Genomic DNA, 21666 nt, shown 5'->3' with positions numbered 1-21666 from the left:
TATCCACTACCTGGTGATTAGTACTTTAGTTGTTGCCAACTTATGTTTAAGATCAAATGAGTTTTGTTGTAATTTTTCAGTCCAGTATATTGATCAACTTTGTTATATACACACTATTTTATAATATAGAATTACAAATTTTTTAAGCTTAATACAAGATCCATCTTTTAAATATGTCAATATATTTCATTTAGATATTTGAATTAATTTTTATTCTGACTAAATACCTTAACTTTTAATAAAGTATTTTCATTAAAGATTTTTTATTGAAATTGTTTTTAAAAAATGTGTGTGCTTTCGTTCGACTATTAAATTAATCACATAATATATATATATTAAAAATGAAATAAAAAAATATCTAAATAAATATGGTGACAAATTTAAGAAACGGATTAGAGTATTTATTATGTTGCACAATCTTTCCCTTACTTATGGCGTAATAATGGCCATACCGTAAAAAACGACATCGCTTTAATGCTGTCTTCAGCAAGATTTGTCGGCATCCTCATTCTAATTCAAGAAAAGCGCATTGAATAAATAAATTAATAACTGCGTCTCGCATCCAAAGCACAGCGTACAACCTAAGCAAGCAACTCAAATTCAAGTTATTTCCAGATCGTATCAAAATCACCATTCTTGTTTCAATTTCTACAATACGCCATAGATTGACAGAAAATCTGGTAAAAAGGAAGCTGCTTCTCTTCGAACTGAAAGGTAACAAACTCAAAACCCATTTCATTTCAAGAAAGTGTTAATCTTGATTAATTTTCGAATATGGGGTTCTAATTTTTGATGCGTTTGCAGGATTTGCGCAGTTCACCATTCTAATCACCCTCATAATGTATTGAGTATGGACAGCAATTTCTTGCCGTCCATTTCTTTAAGAGCTAGCCGAAGGGCAGACCGTAATCATCTTCAATCTAGAGGTAAACCAAAATATTGTCTTACTCATTTGTTGAATCTTTTTTAATTCTTCGAAATTGTTACTTAAACAGTACTACAGAGAAATTTATTCTATGTGATGATAAGGGGGGGTGTCCTGCATTCCAATGGGGCCTCTATAGCTGTTGAAACCGAATATGAAATTAGTGCAACTATGATAAAGGGTGTCTTGCATTGTGGCACTTCAAGAGTAGTAACTATTGAACCTGAACTGGAAATTAGTATAGTATAATTATGATAAAGGGTGTCTAACATTGTAGTGGTAGTGTCTGTATTACTATTGAAATTGAATTATTTTTTTTGTGTGTGTGTGAATGTAGATGGTAAGGAAGGCCTTGCAAGTGGGAAGTCATACCAAGACTCTCCTCTGAAGATTATATGGAAAAGGGGTTTCATTCGGTTGGTTCTTGTGGGCGGAATTATTTGGGGTCTGCTCATTCTAACTGCATTGTTATTCCACGCGTGGTCTTGCCAGTCGTCTATTACATTCTTTTCAGGTAACTGCATTACACCTTGTTTGCATTTTCCTTTGCCATATTTACGGTAGCATCCACTTTTGTTTTTGTTTCGAGTTACTTTTGAGGATGTGGTTTATCATTGACAAACCCATTTGGTAAAACCTAGCATATTTAGCACCCGGAAATCTAAATGTGCACAAAACACTACCCTCTTTCACAAGTTCTCTTAACTTTATGGTTAATGGAACCACGATGTTTAAAGCTGGAAGTAGTATGTATGATCGATCTTGTTACTGCCAATTTTTGTTTCAGAAATTAATTAGTAACCTAAGCATTTTACATCTCAAACAGCCCTTTGTAACAAAAGCAGTGTAATTTATGGAGCAATACAGAGTCTGGGACTTGTGACACCTCCACATCGTGAGTTTCCCAAATTTGTAAATTCAAATTCTTGTATTAAATGTATCGGAGAAATGTTAAGGTTACTCTTTTATCTCTTGTATTTGTGTAGGTTGTTCTATTCCTGTAGCAGATGACCCAAATAAGATTGTCATTCCACAAAAGAGATCTCCGGAAAAATTTGTGCAATCACTGTCTTACTTTATGGAGGATTTTACAGAAACCAATGGATCTCAGTCACCACCTTTATTTGGAGGACATATAACATGGCAACAGAGAGATCAGAGCTTTAAAGTAAAACCAACCATGAAGGTAAGTATACATACCATCTTATCTAACTTAATTTTAGGCTTCAGCTGTTTCTGTACCTGTTTGTTGCATTTGTTGCAAATTTGGTAAAGACCAAATTTGCTCATATAAGAAGCAGTGAACAATGATTTGAAAATAAAATCTACCTTTAGCTTTTGGTATAGTACTATAGTTCGAGTACAAATTAGGTTTTGTACAATCCTCCTTATTTTTTAGATGTGTTTTCATATTGTAATCAATAAAGTATTTTGAGATAAGTGCGCTCCATTCCCCAGTGATAACATTAACAATATGGCTTGGAAAAGACTACCATACTCACAAGTGAATGTGGCTATTATTCTATTAATAATGCAGCTTATTAGGAAAGAGGAATGAAAATATGTTACATACTCAGGGCACCCTTATTCCTAACTCTTGAGGATTTGGTTTCCTTTTATTATTCTCAGGAGTCGAGAACAATTTGAGTTTACTGCTTCATATCTGTCCAGCTTTGATATATATATATTCATCTGTAGGTGCACTGTGGATTTATACGGAATGGTGGTGCAGAAATGGCTCAGAAAGACGTCAAATTTGTCAAGAAGTGTCGATTTGTTGTTGCCTCTGGTATTTTTGATGGATATGATACACCTCACCAGCCATCAAATATAAGTGCACGTTCTCAGAAGCTCTTTTGCTTTCTTATGGTTGTCGATGAAGTATCCCTTGAGTTCATCAAGAAAAATGTTACTGTTAGAGAGGACAACGACGGGGGAGAATGGGTTGGTATCTGGCGTTTGATTCTATTGAAGCATCCTCCATATGATGAGCCCAGAAGGAATGGAAAAGTTCCCAAAATATTAACCCACAGATTATTTCCTCAAGCACAATACAGTATCTGGATTGATGGTAAAATGGAGCTGATAGTTGACCCATTGCTGTTACTTGAAAGGTAATATACTAGTTACGATATCTCATGTTACGATCCAATTATGTTGCTCTCGCTTTTATGTTCCTCATCTGTTATCTCCCCCCTTCCTTCTCCTTTTGGGTGAAATTGATTGCTTGTATTGTCAAATTATTGGATTTACTGGAAGAGTATGTGGTGAAGTAATAATGGGTAGATTCAGGACTTGCTAAGCCTTACCCAGTAGAACTGTTTGCCTGATACCTAAGCCACAACTCAGCTACAGTTTTTACTTGTACATCGATTTCTGTCTTGTTAATCTCCTTTGTTAAATTTTAACCAAACAAAGAAAAGTTTCCTTTATTTAGAAAGTATTGGATCTTGATTGAGCATGAGTAGTCTAACATAGACGATGGCTACTTGAAGATACTTGTGGCGTGAGAAGAATACATTTGCAATTGCTCAGCACAAGCATCACCGCAATGTGTATGAAGAGGCTGATGCGAACAAAAGGAGAAAACGATATGCTCGACCGTTGATTGATCTTCATATGAAGATATATCGCTACGAGGGAATGGAACCATGGAATCCAAAGAAAAGTACTCCAAGTGGTAAGCTAAAGGCTTTGCTGTATGTTCCAATCACTAAGAGGAGTATCAACTTCTCCAGGACATTAATTCTTTCTTGTTAGTCTTTTCTCATATATTTTCATTATAGTGAAAATTCTTTGGTAATTGCAGATATTCCAGAAGGAGCTGTTATCATACGAGAACATACTGCACTGAGTAACTTGTTTAGTTGCTTGTGGTTCAATGAAGTTCACCTCTTCACACCGAGAGATCAGTTGAGCTTTGGATATGTTGTCTATAGGTTAGGAGGCCTGTTCAAATTTTTTATGTTCCCTAATTGTGAGTATAATTCCATTTTTATTTTGCACAATCATACCCGCGAACATTCATCCAAAGTAGAGTGGGTAAAATCTTTGGATGAATTTAAGAAGGATAAAACGGGTGGTTTGAAAGAGAGTAGGGGAGGATTAGGCTTGTGGACTCCTTATCCAGGGGATCTTGATTCAGTTGTGTTACCATCTGTAAAGAGAACTTCAAAAGCTGGATGAGATGGGAGTTTCGTTTCTATTTTTCCCATTTGGTTTGTAGAGTTACCTCTCCACCAAATTCTGAATAACACTGTAATACATTGTGTTATCCTTCATCAATTTGAGGTTTTGTTTCGAAGAATCTATTTTTTGCTCATCTGAAAAACTAGTCTGCGTGGGATTGTCACCATCTGCACAGAGCATTGAGGCTATTGAAGTTCCTTGGGTGCATTTTTCACCTGACAGGTCAAATCGCGAGTGCCATTTCTGTTTCATAGTGTTCATTATCCCATAAATATCTATTTCACACCAAAAGAGAAACACACCGCTTATGGATTTTTTCAAACAAAGAGTTAGTGACATTTTTTCTCTTCTTTGCTTAAATTATCCGAGCAATATCTATCTGTTATCGCTCTACCAAATATGGTGTTCCTAGCGCTTGTTTGGAGAAACGAATTTCACTTGGTATGTCGTTGTAGCACGCGTTTGGGAAATAATGAAAGAAAAGATCTTGAAAAAGGCCGTTGAAAACAATTGAAGGAAAACTATAGCATTATTTATCTATCAATGTTTGGTGTACAGTCGATATATGTCCAAACAATATTTCCTTTTTCAACTTCAATATCAAATTACTCATGATTTATATACTTCAGTCAAATATGATGGATCCATTGACGAGGGATTTGACGTTTGAAAACCTTGGATTTTGGATAAAGATGTGAGTTGTATACCTCACAAGGCAACAAAGTATAGAGAGGATGCAGATGATATTCAGTTCTATGTTTCAGCTTTGTAGGTTATGTCACAAAAAGATGTCTGAAAGAGTATAAAATCCAATGCAGAATAGACTTGCAACAACATACACAATGAAATAAATAGTGGAGTCTGGAGAGGGTAGAATGCGCGCAAGCCTTCAAGTGCAGCAATTTCAGGTTTGCAGAATAGACTTAATTTGCCATTATATAGGAAAAGTACATTTCTATGTTTACCTGAAATATCTTAAACTGAAGTTGCCATTATTAAAAAAGAAGCTCACAAAAGGCAGCATTATTCAAAAAGATGCCAAAGAATTAGTTCACGGTCCAACATAAAACAAAACAAAACAAAACAAAAGAGCACAATATATAACAAGGGTTTTGTAATTCCTAGAAACCCCAACTGATGTAGAATTTTAAAAGGAACCCAAACCCTGCCATATCTGCAGATAACACAACACAATAAATTACACCACGACTTAACTGGTTCTCAAAAGAATATAAATGTCTTGCAAATGCCGGAGAGCCTTGGTCCTGGGAACCCAGTAGAGAGAGCTTTTATTGTTGAGCTGAAAGGAGATTCCTAATTTAACGAGGAAAACCACATGGTATGTATCATCAAGCTCATTCCAAGGCAACACAGGTAATTAAGTACAAATCTGGCTCCTTCAATTAGAAGCATCACGGCTGTAATACTGATCCAGGGTCTTTGCAGGGATACGATGGAGAAGCTCACGAGGGAAGATGCGAAGGAGTGTCCAAGCTAAATCAAGCGACTGGAATATGTTGCGGGTGTCATAGGCTCCTTGGCTAACAAACTTCCTCTCAAATTTGTCAAGAAACTCTAAGTAAAGCTGATATATTCAAGAAAGATATAATTAGTGAAAGTTGTTGATATAAGGGCCAGAACAAAGCTCAACTAATTTATCTGAAGTTACAAACCAGATCCTCAGAAGATAGTGCTTCTTCTCCAACCACAGCTTTCATTGCCTGGACATCCTTGCCAATAGCATAATTTGCATACAGCTGAAATTTTTTTAATTACTAACATTAAGCATCATTTATTGCAAATATTTGTCAAGTCTTACTGAACATATGATGATGAAGGAGCAGTAATGAAACACATCTTTACTGAAAAAATTTCTTACCTGGTTGGACACATCAGAATGATCCCTCCTAGTCATACCCTCACCAATGGCACTCTGCAGAAGTTATAAGGGTAAATTAACATTCACATGTTTGGTGTCCTCTCAGTTTGTGAAAAGATCTAAATAGACTCGTATCTTAACAGATCCATAAGCTTACCTTCATCAACCGAGATAGGGATGGAAGCACATTGATTGGTGGGTATATCTGTTAAATTCAGACAGGAAAGACAATCATTAGATATTCTTTTCTCTTCATAAACCAAACACTGTTCAAAATGTAAAGATATTCCAAACATCCACACCCATAAGCTTTATTCATAGCTAATCTCAATTTAGAGAACCTTCACTGCTGTGACTTGCTGGTTAGTCAATTTGAGGAATATAACTTGACACAGCAAGCAATGGGTCATTTATCCCAAAGCAAAACCTTTAGACTAAATTAGCTTTAGTTTCTTAAAAATAGTAAAGCAAAATTGCATATCCTCCTAGTAATGCTAAATCATAAAATGAATAGGTTTTTTTTATCACTTTCTCTGCTGAGACACTAAGCAGTAATCCAGCTCAGATGATCCCAGAATCAAATAAAAAAGATCTAGAGTCAAATACAAGGAGCAAATCAAGAAAGAGAAAGTATTGAAAAGGCAAACACTTCCTATATTAGTTTGAACAATAGTTCATTTTATAAATCTCCTCTAACATTCAGAAATAATTCCCCTTCACTAGTGTGCGTAAGTAGTCAGTCCAGGAGTCTTGTAACATACCTGCCGATTGTGAAGCTGTCGATCAATATATATTTGTCCTTCGGTGATGTAACCTGTAAGATCTGGGGTTGGATGTGTAATATCTGTTCGAATAATAGGAGAAATTAGAGATTCATCATATATATATTAGAAAGCAAAGTAGTAATAACAAAAAATTTGTTGCTGGCAAGGGATTTAGTGATTTACCATCATTAGGCATGGTCAGAATTGGAATTTGTGTGATGGAGCCCGTTCGTCCTTCGATACGTCCAGCTCGTTCATAGATTGTTGCCAGATCGGTATACATATAACCAGGATATCCACGTCTTCCAGGCACTTCTTCTCGGGCAGCAGATACCTGTAGGACAATTTATAGTTTTATGGTGCCAGAAGTCTAAGAAAAAGAAGTCCCCCAGAAAAGGTAACAACAGGTAAACCATTTGAATCTATTTAAAGGTCCAAAAGTGCTCCAAAAATACAGAATTATGATTGCAAGATACACGTCATGAACAATACCTCACGAAGAGCATCAGCATATGAACTCATATCAGTTAAAATTACAAGCACATGCTTTCCACATTCATATGCTAGATATTCTGCAGTTGTCAGAGCAATCCTGGGAGTAATAATACGCTCTATAGTAGGATCATTGGCCTGCAAAACCATAATATTCCAATCAAACTTGACATTCACTTTCAATAGCTGCATTTGTTTTCACAAAAGGAAATATCATTATTTTTCATGTAAAAAAAATGCAAGCATTACCAGGTTTAAGAAAAGTGTCACTCTCTCCATAGATCCATTTTCCTCAAAATCACGTTTGAAAAACTGTGCTGTTTCCATGTTGACTCCCATAGCAGCAAAGACTATGGCAAAATTGTCCTCTTCGCCACCCTTTGGCATAAAGTGGAAAAATTGAGAATTACGTCAATTTGCATACAGCAATCAAAATGTATAATGAACACAGATACATAAAAGCGCCTATCCAGCTGTTCATTGTTAGATTAGAGAAGCAACACACGAGGAACTAAAACTTTCTGAAGTGTTAACCTCTAGTTACTTTGGACAACAAATGTGCTGTTTTCAAGTTATATGTTAATGAACTCCATCAGAAGGCAAAAAGAAAAAGAAAAATGTGCACACACATTTAGGTCTTGTGACAATTGGACATAATCTGGTGACCAGGTCTCTAAAATGCAGCAAATGTAAGCCAATCAAGTCATGATAGTGGTAAAGTTTCAAACAAAAGTTAGAAACATTTAGCTAAGTGGAAGCACAATCTTCAAAGGCCATTCAACTCTCAAGCAATGTAGCAGACCTCCGTTATCAAGATACTTAAACAACTCCAGTATAATAATCGGATAATAACCTACAAGCTGACCTTGATACGATTGGGGGAAAAATGACAAACTACTAACCTCGAGAAGGTTGTCAGATTTTTCCAACCTCTTCACCAGTCCAGCCTGACGACAGATTTGGGCTGCAATTTCATTATGAGGAAGACCAGCAGCAGAGAAAAGAGGAATCTTCTGCCCTCTTGCAATTGAATTCATGACGTCTACTGTGGAAATTCCTGTCTGTATCATTTCTTCAGGATATGTTCTCTCACTAGGGTTGATAGAACTTCCTAGGGTTGACAAGTTACACATATGATAAGGTTAGAGAGAAATCATAAATGAAAAAACAAAATAATGGCCTGTCCAGAGCTCAGTGCTTGCCTGAAATATCCCTGTAAGCCTCGGGTAAAATAGGAGGACCATTGTCAATTGGTTTGCCAGAGCCATTAAAGATGCGTCCAAGCATATCCAAAGACACTGGTGTCTTTAAGACCTGAAAGCATATTTGACGCTATTAGTAAATAGTACAAATACAAAATGACAGAACCACACAAAAACATATCCAGTACTATAAAAAAATTCACTTGTCTCCATCTTAGGATCCATCTGGTTTTCCACTAGTTTCTCCAATTGCAAATACAGGATTACTCAAGCAAACATTTCCATGTTTACTATTGACTGCTTCTGTAATACTAGAGTTTGTAAAAAGATGGAAATGCAAGTGAGAAAATAAAGGCTAAAGAAAGTTGAGAATGTGAAATTCTCAGAGTCAGAGCATGATTTATTAACCAGGATTTACATATTTGGGTTCCATGAATGAAGTCTAGAAACAGATACTAGCTGTGGTGTACCTCCCCAGTAAACTGCACAGTTGTGTATTTGTTGTCAATTCCAGATGTTCCTTCAAAAACCTGAGAAGAAGGAAAAAATGACCGTGCTTAAGGAGATTGCGCTATCCTATAAAAAATGCTAAATATAAAGGAGCACATTATAAATTGCAGACAACTAAATCAGCAAAAGTGATTCCAAAGAACCTGGACAACTGCTTTTTCACCATCAACTTCAAGAACTTGTCCACGCCGGGTAGTTCCATCTCCCAAACGAATGTTAACAATCTCCTGATACTTGGGTCCCTGATAAGATCATACATGAATATTCCAGTTTCATCAACACAAATAAGTACAATAAAGTATGACACTAAGGAAAAACCAGAAAAGGACATTATCAAAGCACACAACAATTACCTTCACTTTGTCTAGGATGACCAGCGGTCCAGCAACACCTGAGACAGTTCTATATTCTGCAATTGTACATAATGTTAGAAATCTGCCACAAACTTTTAACTGACAAATAATAATTTAAGAGTTTATATATAACACAAAAACAATGCAATGACATCAAACTAGTTGGGTTTGGCTATGTGAAGCCTCAATATCCACTCCGCACCATAGGAACCTGTTTCATTCCAATACCCAAACAGTCCTGACAAACATTAGACCTATGTAAGAGTATCAAAACGACTAAGCATTAATCTCTACTAGTTAGTGTCAATCATTTGCTACCACCATGTATTGTCCTTCACCAAGTCAAAATAAATTTCAAAAGATTGTAAGACTTTTGTGAACCTTCATATGATTTTAGCTCTACCTTGTTCACTTTTAACCCCTTCAATCACCATAGCGTAGTTCTTCCTTAAAAGAAGAAAAAGAAATCATAGTATCGCATTCAGAAGTATATGTACAACGTAGTCAAACCATCTCAGACAATTCTCTCTTATTTTATCCTTTATGTATGCTACTAGTACCTCATGTGTGGCACTACTCTTGACAACAACATTTCTAAAAAAATCATCTAAACATTAATATTCCAATGACATTGATCCTGTGGAGATATAGGGTCTTAGAAGCCCAACTCACTCCATATAACATCAGTTATTAGAATTGCATTGAGTTCAACAAAACCAATAAATAAAAACAAAAAAAAAGAGCTGCAAAATCATCTGCTTTTACTTGATGATCCACTGGATTAATCAAGTACACTATAAATCGTCCCCTCGATGACATCCCATAAAGTTGGAACCACAAAGAGAAGCTCAAAAAAATTGCATCTGAATTAACAAAATCCTGTTGACCTCAACAGTAAGAGATATTTACCTTGTATCATATAATCATACAAGAAGAAAATTACATTTAACATCAATTTTTTAAGTGTTATTTTCTACTCAAGTTTTTTTATAGCCATAATGAACATATAATAACATGATCCTAATGCCAAATATACTTGCAGTCGAACAAACAGATGGCTTGTAGAAATTAGAAAATTTACCCATTCCAACCTCCAGGGTTCCCTCCTCCATCTCAAGATTGTTTGGTGCAGAACCCATACTTTAACCTGAATGTCACAATTAAATAACAAGTTACAAAATGAGACAAATATTTCATCCTTGATGGTCAGATCACATACATCTAGAGGTAATCAAAATGCCAAGTTAGAAATGCAGTTCAAACAGTCCATAAAACACATCTATTTACTTCAGTCAACATCAAAAAATCAATACAGTTTATAACAAATTAACGCAAACACAAAAGTCAACAGTGAGATGGAAGAACAGTGAACCATACAAGTAAGCTCAGAATCAGCAGATTACAACCAGATGTGAGTAAAAAACAAATCGGATTTCGGTGAAATCGAATTGCAGAATGAAAGAGAGAAGATTGGAGAATGGATCTGTGAAAGAAAAGGTACCTCTTCTTCTCAATCACAAATTTAGAGAGAGAGCAAGGTGGACCGTGGAGAAACGATATTGAGATCTAATGGCAGAGATAATAATTGGGACTTTTTCTTATAGAAAATAAGGAAAATATGAGAACGTGAGATGGGTTAATACTGTGATATGGAAATCAACATCTTACATGAGTCGAGCTGTTACCGGTGAACTTATTTTGTTTATTTATTTACCCTTTTTTAAGTTTTAATTTGTTTGTTTGATCTTAATTTTATTTGATATTAAATTTAAAATAAATAGGATATATATACAAAAAGAAATATTTATGAAAATAACTATAAAAAAAAGTAAGACAAACAAATTGAAACTGATGACGTATTTATTTTCGTTAATTAAAAAAAAAACCTTATATATATCAATATAGAGTTAGAATTGGAACCCCGTGATAATCCGCATCCGCTATAACCTCTGCACAACCTCTGTTGTACATATATATATGAAAAAAAATGCTTTATAATGAAATTATTCAAACAAATTTGAATTAATGGTACCATTATTAAATTATAAATATAGAATAATTAGCAAAAAGACATTGTTACCGTCACGGGATTCACGTAGGGGGAGTCCAAAGGAAAATTTCTCGATTAATTTTATTTAGTGTTGGTTCACATACATTGATAGAGTCTTACTTGTGTGATGTATTAAGTAAATCCAAAAAAATAGTTACAAAGTTGGACAGCTTTAAATTCTGTTTATTTCAAAAAAATTAAATTTCTCAAAATTATATGCACAACTGTTGAATTGAAAAAGAAAGTAGTAGCAGTAGATAAATGAATAAGTACAAAAGTGTTGTTCAAATCAAATGGTGGCACGCCAATTGAGTGTATGATTGTCGCGCGGGGCCAACAATAAGCCGTGCCCTCCTCTAACACTAGCACCTAATTTGGACTGGTATATTGTGATTTGGAAACCCTCAAAAAATCAAAACATGACAAAAATAATAATAAATGGTGAGAAATGGCCCATTAATTATAAATTATACGATTGATCTACTCAAATTAGCAATTAAATTTATATTTAAAAGTCAAAGGCAAACATATTATAATGATCGAGTATTAACTTCGTGATGCTAAGAACTTTCTTATAAGATAGTAGAATAGATTAAAAAAAATATGAATAAATCAGACAAGATAATAGGAAAAACATGTGTTTGTTTGCTTATTAAGTAGTAAGCTAATAGAATTGTGATGTTCTGAAATCACATTGGTTATGAGGGGATAAATTGTTCACAATGATCCCTATGTATATGTTGACTCTGTTACCATTATAGACATGTAATTGTCGAAGTAAATCACGAATTATGCGGAATAAGTTGAGGCTTATCTTAATTGATCATTAAATACTTAAGGAGCAAGGCGAATCACTATCGTTGGGCTGGATTTAGGTGTGAACTAGAAACATGCCTAAAGAATGTACATAAGGCGTGCCGATCTTGCACTCTGACCAGAGCAAGAACTGGTTTTGGCTATACTTAATCTGTCAAGCATCATCTTCTGAATCGTCCATGTGTCAAATCCATATTTTGACCAATACAATTCCAAAAGTACTTATGAGAAAAACCTATTTTTTCCAACTTCTCAAAATAACTCATCCTACTAATAAAAAAATGTTTTTTTTTAAATTTTATTTTTGATAAACATTTGGACAAACACCTAAACTCTTTATGAACTTGTTTGGAATGACTTTTGACCTTTTGAAATTCATTACTCCATTTATTCAATAATAATTGTCCACTATTGACTTGACACACCCCTTAAGAAACAATAAATAATAAGGATAATATTACTATTTTATCATTTGACTTTATTAAATTTAATGCTTTGAGAAATGTGTTAGATGATAAATAGTACTCTATATGCCCAATAATATTTGTTCACTATTGATTTTGCACACTTTTTAAGAAACTATAAATACGAGGGTAATTATACTATATTACCATTTGAATATAATAAATACAATGTCTTAAAAAATGTAATAGAGAAATAACTATAATTAATAATAAAGATAAATTAGGAACTAAGTGTAAAATTATACATTGATTTTAAAAAGTGGACATGTATTGTTGGATATCCTAAAAGTATAGTGAACAACTATTGTTGGACAGAGGGAGTATTTAATAGGAAGGGTAAAATAGACACAACAAGTAAATTTCTCTTAATTTTCTAAACTGAACAAATATTGTAGGACAACTATTGTTGGAAGGTGGAAATAGTTAACTCGAAAAGCGGCTAATGGTGCACCTTATGCCCTAAGATAAAATCAGTATGTAGCATTTATGAATTCAATCTCATTTAATTTGTTGACCTCAAAAGTACAAGTACGAGATTGGAGATCCTTCAAACTAGATGGATGAAGTCGGAATGCACACTAACTTAATGGACTAAAATAACAATTATTCCCTCCGTTTCACAAAGAATGATTTCTTTTCCTTTTAAATCAGTTTCAAAAGAATGACCTCTTTCATTTTTTGGTAACATTTTATTTTTAGTTTTCCACATGGCATGATTAAGACCACAAGATTAAGGACAATTTTGTACATTTGACATAACTTTAATTTAGGACCACAAGATTCAAAAGTTTTCTTTAATTTCTTAAACTCCGTGTCAAGTCAAACCAGACCAATTTTTTGAAACAGAGGGAGTAATACTTACACATCACCAGTTGCTTAACAAGAAACGCCACATATTACACACACTTAAGTTGCTTCAACCGTTAGGTTTCCTTATTTGTACGCTCGGTTTTTTGTCACACGTTTAGATATTCACTGTGCCTAAACAAAATATGGCCACATCTCTCTCGGTTCGGCCCAACCGTACCATCATCAGTAGTGACCCGGCCGGTTCAACCCGGCCTACTCCTATCCGCCGCCGTCCCGTCTCCGCTCATTTGCCGAAAATTCCAAACTCCGATTGTTCCCGACGGAGGCTGGCGTTTGCTTTCCACCGCCGGAAATTGGACACCGCCGTTCAAGCAGGTTCCAGAGCTGATGATTCGGCTCCTTTTGAGATGTCGGTAGAGAATGCCCTGAGGTTGCTAGGTGTCACTGAGGGTGCGAGCTTCGATGATATTCTTCGTGCCAAAAAATCAATTATCTCGTCTTGTAAAGATGATCCAGATACAATTGCGCAGGTCTGAAAGTTACTTCTGCTTATCTTTTCTTCAATTACTGTAAAATTGTTGTTTTTAAGTACTTTTTATGATAATTAGAAGCTTCCCTGCTTATCGTCTATGTTTTTGTGCACTTGGAACTCTATAGCTCTGTTTGAAAATCTTATTGCTGAGAGATATTGGCTTAAATGTTTTGGGTTTTAACCTGTACTGAATTGACTAGATTGGAACAATGATTAGCAGGCTGGACACTGGTTGTTGTTGTATATATACTGGAAAACCATATGTGTTTCTGCAGCAATTGCCATCATCTATTAATTTATGTCAAGTAGTCATTAGTCAATCAATCAACTATACTTCAGTCCGAAACTACATCATGGGATATATGAAGAACCATACATCCATTCTGCACGTTCTAGCAAATTAAATGTCTAGAGTATTCATGATATACCTCCTTATTTAGAATTGGAACCAGCTATTTGAAATTCGCTTTGGTGGAGTTATTTAAATAAGCATCAAGTTAAAATTGTTAGAAGGAAAAGAATAGATCTTTGAGTGCAAATTATTCTCTGCCTTTTTCCTCCTCCATATGTATATGTGTTACTGACTATAAGAAGCGGAACCTTTCAACAACTTTCAGGTAGAGGCTGCATATGATATGCTTCTCATGCAAAGCTTATCACAGAGGAGATCTGGAAAAGTTGTGGATAGTAGTGTACGCTTTGCTGATGTTAAAGCTGCTAATGCTTCTGGGATGGGATCAATGCCCAAGTGGCTGCAGACGACTGTCAAGAGCTCACCAGTCGCAGTTGAAGCACCAGCTGCTAAAGAGTTAGGTGTTCAAGCCGGAGTCTATGGAGCCTTAATGGTTTTAACATATGTTAATGGAGCCTCAACACCTTTAGGAGTATCGTATGGAGCTGATGTTCCTGGACTAATCTTAGCCACGAGCTTTGGGGCCACCTTGTACTTCATGACCAAGAAAAATGTCAAGTTGGGTAAGGAAGATAGATTGCTTTTCTTTGTTTCACTTCTAGGTTATATTTATTAAATTTGAGAGTCCAAATATAAACATTAGCATGTGATTTCGGTCATGCTAAAGTAATGACTAAGTTGTTAGTTGAAGTATATAATATCCCCTTATACGTGTTAAGTTTGCTCATTGACATTCTATACTAACTGAATCTTAAGCATTTTCTTTGGATCACTTAAGCTTTCACAATTTCAACTTACCCTCAAGAAAACCATAACTCGGATTGTAATCCTTATCATATGGATTTCGTAGATCTAGCCAAAGCTAGTTACAACTACTAACCTTGTGAGAGAAATAGACCTTGTCTCGATGCTCATGCTAGTATCCATAAAATCTTTTTGGCGTGGAAGAAGTGTCTCTCTCATCAACAGTTATCATCATTATTCACAGATTTTTCCTCTGTTGCTATTTCTTTTTTTTTTTCTTTATTAATAGGACTGGGATTATTGTCAATAGTTGAATGTGTTTTTTTCAAATTAGTGATGGATCCATGTCTTTTGTCACGTTGATAATGAACATACATTTTGGTCTTCAACTCCTAATACTCCCATTAAATCGAAGTTGTTGACTCTTTGATGAAGACTTCCTTTAATATTTCCTATAATACAAAAAAACTACGTGATGGTTTGATTTGGTGAGAGTTATTAGGGTGAGAATTAGGAATACGCATAATGCAATGTAAATATGGACGAAGCTTGTCATGTATACACTGATTCGTCCAGTGTTATGAACTAAAGAATTGTTTCAGTACAATTATTTGAAGAAATATATAAAAAAAGGATAAAGTAGGTTCCTTGTCATCAAAAAGAAAAAAAAAAGTTTGTATCTCGAATTTGAAAATGAGGTAGGAAAGATCACATTATACATATCACATTAAGGAGAAAGTAGGTTCCTTAAAGTTCCTTATATATCATATGGCAATGACATGAGTAGTAGCCACATAAGAGCCAATCAAATTTTGAAGTAGTTGATATGTGTGGAGGTACTGTTCTGGCATCTGGATAATGCAAATGAGACTTTGGAAATACCAACAATGGATTTATACTTTGTTATGATTCCGATTAGCGTTTTATTTCATCTAAACTGTATTTCTGCCAAAAAATATATTTGTAGAACTAGATATTGGCTTTCTGAGAAAAAGTGACTCAAACTTTACTTGCGAACAGGAAAAGCAAGCGTTATAACAATTGGTGGGCTCGTTGCTGGTGCGGTGGTAGGTTCAGCAGTAGAAAATTGGTTGCAAGTAGACATTGTCCCGTTACTGGGTATACACACTCCTGCTACGGTTGTGAGTGAATTTATACTTTTCTCACAATTTCTGGTCTCGTTGTATCTGATATAGGGTAACTCAAAGGCTTGTATGAACTGCTACTGCAAGAAGGTCTATGGCTATTTGTTGCCTACTCAGCTTCTTATCTAGGACCAGTAATTTGTTAAATGTACAAAAGAATGTTACTAAAACTCTGGAAGTTCTGATATTTGTTTTATAAAGCTAGTATAGATTCTCAGCTTTGCTTCTTCTATCAACGGTATTTTAATCCCAGTTTCATCTGATATCAATTTGTGGCTTACTGTGTTTTAATTGGAATTTGACGTATTCTGATTATTTTCTCACAGAAGGGTACATTGATTATAACAGGCTTGGACTCCTGTAGTGAAGTGCAGTTGTTAGCTACTCTTCAAATTAATCCATTTAGAGTATGCTTTCATTTGTTTTGTTAGGATTAAACTCTGTTGAAGGTTAGATATTATGCAATGGCCAAGTCAAGAAAAAGACTTTTAAATTGTTCATAGTATTCTCAATGACTAATAATTTGAAGTTATAGAGGTTTTATTTTCGGCTGTCAATCCATGCATATAATAATGAAGTCTATATATATGTAGGAAAGGCTTGTTAGCTAAGACAAACGATTTCAGAAATTAGTAACTTATTCCTTTTTGTTTGGAGAGATGGCATGGCGGTATTTGAACCTGTGATTTCTAACGGTTTACAAACTGATTGCTTTGGCTAATTATTTGTTTATATTGCAAAGTGATGCCATTTCTATTTCTTGCTGTCAAACTTCTGCATCACATGTGTGGCAATTACCTTCTTAGAGCCAAAAACCACAGTAACTGTGCTTGATGATTGATAAGTACGGGCTCAATTTTTCTGTAGCTTTGACTGAACAATCCAGAAAACGCTCTTATATTTTAGCTTAAGATATAAGAATAGGGGAACTAAAAACTGTCCTACGAAATCTGGCCTTTGACCTTGAAGAAACTCAAATCATGAAAACAAGTGACTACATCTCAGCGAGCTGCTTTGATGGCACCATAATATACAAACTAACAATTCAACTCTATGCATTAAATAAGGAAATCTAAACCAGCCAAAGTCATCTTTTGACATCTTCACCAGCTTGGGAGCTCTCTATGGATGGCGGGTTACCCATTTTCTCAGCCTTCTCACCACTGCTTAGTAGCTCGTTGTACATTTTTAGTGCTGCACTGGAAAATTCTGTTATAGACTCAAAAACTCTGCAAAAACCAGTCTGAAAGCCGTTCAGAGTGATCCTCTGAGTTTCTTGCATGCATTTCTGGTGTTCTTCCTTCTCTAGATCAACCCTTTTCCTGAAGTTGTCCAGCAAGTCTTTCCTCTCCTTCAGATACTCAGCTCTATGATCGATTTCGATCTCCGAGCTTCGGTCTGTGAGCTTGAACTCATAAAGCTTGTTCTCTACCTTTTGGAACGCCAGTGTTTTCCTATCTAATTCTTTGGACATGCTGTCAACTTTTCGCTTTTGTTGCTGTTCCTCTCCCTGCTGAACCCACAAAGCTCTTACATCCTTTCCGCAGCCTTTAAGGGCAACAGAAACTACTCTATCTGGCAACTTGTTCATGGCAGACAACCAATCGTGACAAATCATGAGAAGCGGAGGACCATTAGCTCGACAAGCTGGAGTTGAACTCCTACTTTTGGAGTAGAAATCAACTTCAGGGACTGCGAACTTGGACAGCCATCCATGGAGTGCTTCCACGTAAGCCTTCTGGGCAGCAATGTAATCCTGGAAGCGAGCGCACCAATTTTGAAGCTCAACGTCAAGCTGGACTGTGGCAAGCCGATGAGAGTCATTGCAGAACTTTCCATATGTAGGACAGGTGAAACTTTTCACGTCGAATATAATCTTGTTCTGGATCTCATGGGATTCCAGCATGATCTTCCAAGTTCTCATCATACTGTACCAAATAGACAAAAGAAGGTTAAAAAAAAAAGTGAGTCAATGAAGATGTTGGATTAAGTGATAGTTTGCTACCCAGGTTACTCTTCCTTACCCTTGAAGCAGTTCAATGATTTGAGGCTGCAGTTCATCATCTCGTAGTTCGTCAATTCTTTTTGATATGGTCTCAGCACTTCGAATTGTGACTAGGATCCTGCTATATAATTCTTTTACTGCTGCTCTGGTTTTGTCTGTGGTCCGTCTTTCATCTCCTCTGGCATCATGATTTTTGAGTTGATTGCACTTCTTCTCATATAATTTCCAAGTGCTATCTCCAGCCTGAAGGCAAGTCTAGATGTAAGGAACCGATCCAAAATGATCAATGAAGAGTGAAATAATTACAGTACTTGACAACTGAATATAGAAGTAAAGGCATTGAAGCATGTTTTTAACCATGGGGAGTGGTGGAAGTCCATAGAAAATTAAAGAATTGGTCCTACAGTAGGATTTATATCAGTCTAATACCAGAAGTACTCGAAAATATTGATAGCATATGCCAACTTATGTACAGACAAATACAGATGCCCCAGGTCCCATAACAAGCAACTGGGGGTCATAACAGAGATCTCAAAGTTTAATTAGCCACTCATATTTATGTGAATTCTGAGGCAGACTTCATAGTGTTCTTATATGACAGAAGATGTTATATGACTTGTTTTAGGCTTAAGTATTGCAGAAGAGCGTATCTTCTCATAGCGAGCAAGTTTTAAGGATTCAATAAGAGAGTATGCTTGGCCAATATGCATATACCTTAACCTCGTCATACAACTTCTTCTCCCAAGCATATAGCCTTCCTAGCGTCAGCAAATGGCTCCCAGAACCCATTCCACCATAGTCATCAAATAGATCATTCTTGAATTCTGTCCATGTGGAAGAACTTTTAGAACTAGACGCCACAAGACTCTTGCAGGATGGCGAACGAGATGCAGGAGACTTCCAAGTAATTGCTGGGATGATTTTTGTTGAGTTCTCTGCATACATGATATAATTGAACAAATTCAGAAAATAATGAAACCTGAAAATCTCAAAATTACTCCACAATAATAAGGTATAATAGATAAGTTTAGCAATTTAACTCTCATCAACAGCACAGCCCCTTACCGACACTGACCAGCCAAGACTATTCTCTTACCCACAATTGACTATTTTGTGTGAGAAATTGTGAAGCAAATCATGAGGGATAATAAACTTGGCAATGGGTGAATAATCTTCATAAAACGTCCATGAACATAATAGGAATATGATCGACACATAAACTAAATTGTTACACAAGAGTTTCAACAATTGGATAGCACTTTGCACTTTGCCTTCTCAAGAGGAAAAAAGTTCCTTCTCAAAAAACAACTGGATGCCACTTTCTTTTCCAGGAAAAAAGATTATCAAGTAAGACAAACTGCGACAAATCCTTCTTAGCATTTCCTAGTGGAACCAAAAACCAATTAATGAAGCCAAAAAAGTAAAGCAAAAGATTATCATGTAAGCCCAGTGGCAGCATATTCTTATCAGGAAATAGTAGTGGAGCCAAAAAAAGTGAAGAGGAACACAAACCTAAAGCAAAGGAAGATATTTCAAGAAAAAGTAATCCAATGAAAGATTAGACTTTGTTGAAGAAGTTTAAAATGAAATTTCTCACTCAGAAAAAGATAGTAATTTGATATGCTTTACCTTTGGGTTCTCCCAAATTAGGCTGTGAATGTACCCAATTTGCCTCTAACATCCTTGATACTTCCTTTCCAGCATCATATGCCTTGACAAAATGGTCTTCAATGTCAGTTAGCGCTTCAAGTAACTCCCTCCCCTGTAATGGATTATCCACAACTGTCAAACTTTTTTTCTGGTCCTCTTGGTTTACATTAGCAGTATGCACTGTTTGTTGTACAACTTCAGTCCCATATTCTCTTTGCTCCACATTTTCTTTTTCTTTAGTGGCTACTACCTTATTCTCTTCCTTCATTCCATCCCCTTCTTCATCATCTTCCTCTTCCTCTTCTTCTAAATCTGGAATTCCTTCTTGCTCCCTCACTGCCCTTAAATCCTCCTCAGAAATCCTATGATACCCACTAATCATCTCTGGCCTTACACTATTAAAAGGGTTGAAAAATTCCCAACCAAAATCTGTTGGTGGTGAATGCATCATCTGAGGCATTTCCATGTAATAATAGCCATAACCTTGTGGCTGCTGCTGCTGGTGGTGCTCCTGTTTCACAACTTTCTCTTCTCTCTCTTCCTCAGAAGAATCTGATGGGGTTGCTGTAGATTTATTGCATGGCCCACAGCAAATAGTTTCTTGGGTTGGCTCAGAAGGTGTTTGCTGAAGAAACAAGGGGTTTGAAACCACATTCTCCTTTTTTGGAGAAGAAGGGCAGCAAGGTGGTGGGAATGTGATGAGATATGGAGAAGTAGGTGTAGAATGACGAGCAACAAAGAGTTTTAAAGCTGCTGAGACTCCATACAATGCTTGACAGTACTTGTAATGTGCATCAGCCAGTGTGTACCTCCTATCTACAGCCAATTTCAGGTACTGTTTTCTCTCTTTACATATGGATACTACCTCTTCTTCTTCTTCTAACTTGGATGCAACACACCCCATTTCTCCCCCTTACTCAGCTTTGCAAAAAATAGGAGATTCTTGAAAAAAGGTGCTTTCTTGGAGGGATGTGTGGGGGGTGAAAAGGGATTAAAGTAAGTTCCTTTTTTTGTTTATTTTGGAACAGAGATTCTACTATAGAGAGAAACAAGAAGTCGAAAAATGTCCCTTTTAAGAATGGTTTCAGAACAACCCATTGAAACATAGAAAGAGGTTTTTAGGTAAAAAAGCAAAGTATTGGGAATACCCACTTGACCTTAACCAGCAGAGCCATAGCCATTTCCCCTGCAAACAAAGAAAATTTCTCAAACAACAAAACAAGAGAAAGAGAGAGGAAATAAAATATAAAAAATAACTGTGTCAGTGAAAGAGGATGTTTTTTTCCCCTTTCTTTTTTTTCTTCCAAGAGAAAAAATGTTGTAGGAGAGATTTCAGAGAGAGAGAAAAAAATAAATCAAAAGGTGAGTTAAGAAGAGATGGTAGGGGCTCGAGGTAAGGGAAGAGTGATGAGGGTATTCTTGTGTTTGGCAAAAAATAATTAAAATGTTATATACCAAGGTAAAGAATATTTATATTCAATTTTAGAATACGTCATAAATAAGTAGTTATGATATTTATAATCTAATTATATAAATATTTTCAACTGTACGGTGAAAAGTACATTTAAACTATTCAAGCTTTTCGAGTTTCATACGTGAACTATAGTATCGTTCATGTACAAAACTCACACATTGAGTATTTCATTTTTGTAAAATTAAAATTTATATAAAAAAAAGTATATAAAAAATTGTACTTTTGCATTTAAATTGTGGGTGAAGTCCGT

At 35.6% G+C, this 21666-nt stretch overlaps 4 protein-coding genes across 5 annotated transcripts; 2 read left to right on the top strand and 2 right to left on the bottom strand.

The window, feature by feature from the left end:
- The first annotated feature begins 526 nt into the window (after positions 1-526).
- On the top strand, positions 527-4232 carry LOC125816107 (probable hexosyltransferase MUCI70). The gene is made up of 7 exons (XM_049495700.1): positions 527-926; positions 1263-1439; positions 1752-1820; positions 1912-2111; positions 2624-3039; positions 3421-3605; positions 3735-4232. Exons 1-7 carry the CDS (start codon positions 851-853, stop codon positions 4109-4111), a joined length of 1500 nt encoding a protein of 499 aa, XP_049351657.1. The 5' UTR covers positions 527-850; the 3' UTR covers positions 4112-4232.
- An 853-nt stretch (positions 4233-5085) lies between these two features.
- Positions 5086-10982, bottom strand: LOC125816920 (V-type proton ATPase subunit B2). Of its 2 annotated transcripts, none has more exons than XM_049496585.1 (15): positions 10816-10982; positions 10396-10461; positions 9315-9370; positions 9105-9203; positions 8922-8981; positions 8452-8563; positions 8152-8360; positions 7499-7627; positions 7250-7387; positions 6941-7091; positions 6755-6837; positions 6151-6198; positions 5994-6047; positions 5788-5871; positions 5086-5699 (listed from the first exon to the last, which is right to left on the bottom strand). In XM_049496585.1, exons 2-15 carry the CDS (start codon positions 10451-10453, stop codon positions 5514-5516), a joined length of 1467 nt encoding a protein of 488 aa, XP_049352542.1. In that variant the 5' UTR covers positions 10454-10461; positions 10816-10982; the 3' UTR covers positions 5086-5513. The 2 variants fall into 2 exon arrangements, with proteins under 2 accessions (XP_049352542.1, XP_049352543.1); XM_049496586.1 differs by having other exon boundaries at positions 10692-10919.
- Positions 10983-13563: 2581 nt separating this feature from the next.
- LOC125815985 (protein CHAPERONE-LIKE PROTEIN OF POR1, chloroplastic) lies at positions 13564-16504 on the top strand. Its single transcript, XM_049495565.1, has 3 exons — positions 13564-13984; positions 14604-14961; positions 16163-16504. The coding sequence occupies exons 1-3, from the start codon at positions 13637-13639 to the stop codon at positions 16336-16338; spliced, it is 882 nt and encodes a 293-aa protein (XP_049351522.1). The 5' UTR covers positions 13564-13636; the 3' UTR covers positions 16339-16504.
- A 725-nt stretch (positions 16505-17229) lies between these two features.
- On the bottom strand, positions 17230-21159 carry LOC125816179 (protein ALTERED PHOSPHATE STARVATION RESPONSE 1-like). The gene is made up of 4 exons (XM_049495769.1): positions 19922-21159; positions 19007-19227; positions 18312-18535; positions 17230-18215 (listed from the first exon to the last, which is right to left on the bottom strand). The coding sequence occupies exons 1-4, from the start codon at positions 20844-20846 to the stop codon at positions 17375-17377; spliced, it is 2211 nt and encodes a 736-aa protein (XP_049351726.1). The 5' UTR covers positions 20847-21159; the 3' UTR covers positions 17230-17374.
- Positions 21160-21666: the final 507 nt, after the last annotated feature.

This window comes from Solanum verrucosum, unplaced genomic scaffold, assembly GCF_900185275.1.
Source record: "Solanum verrucosum unplaced genomic scaffold, falcon-dt-bn FXZP01000261.1, whole genome shotgun sequence".
NCBI lineage: Eukaryota > Viridiplantae > Streptophyta > Magnoliopsida > Solanales > Solanaceae > Solanum > Solanum verrucosum.
Note: the sequence above shows the minus strand (reverse complement) of the source record. Positions and strands in the feature narration are given on the sequence as shown.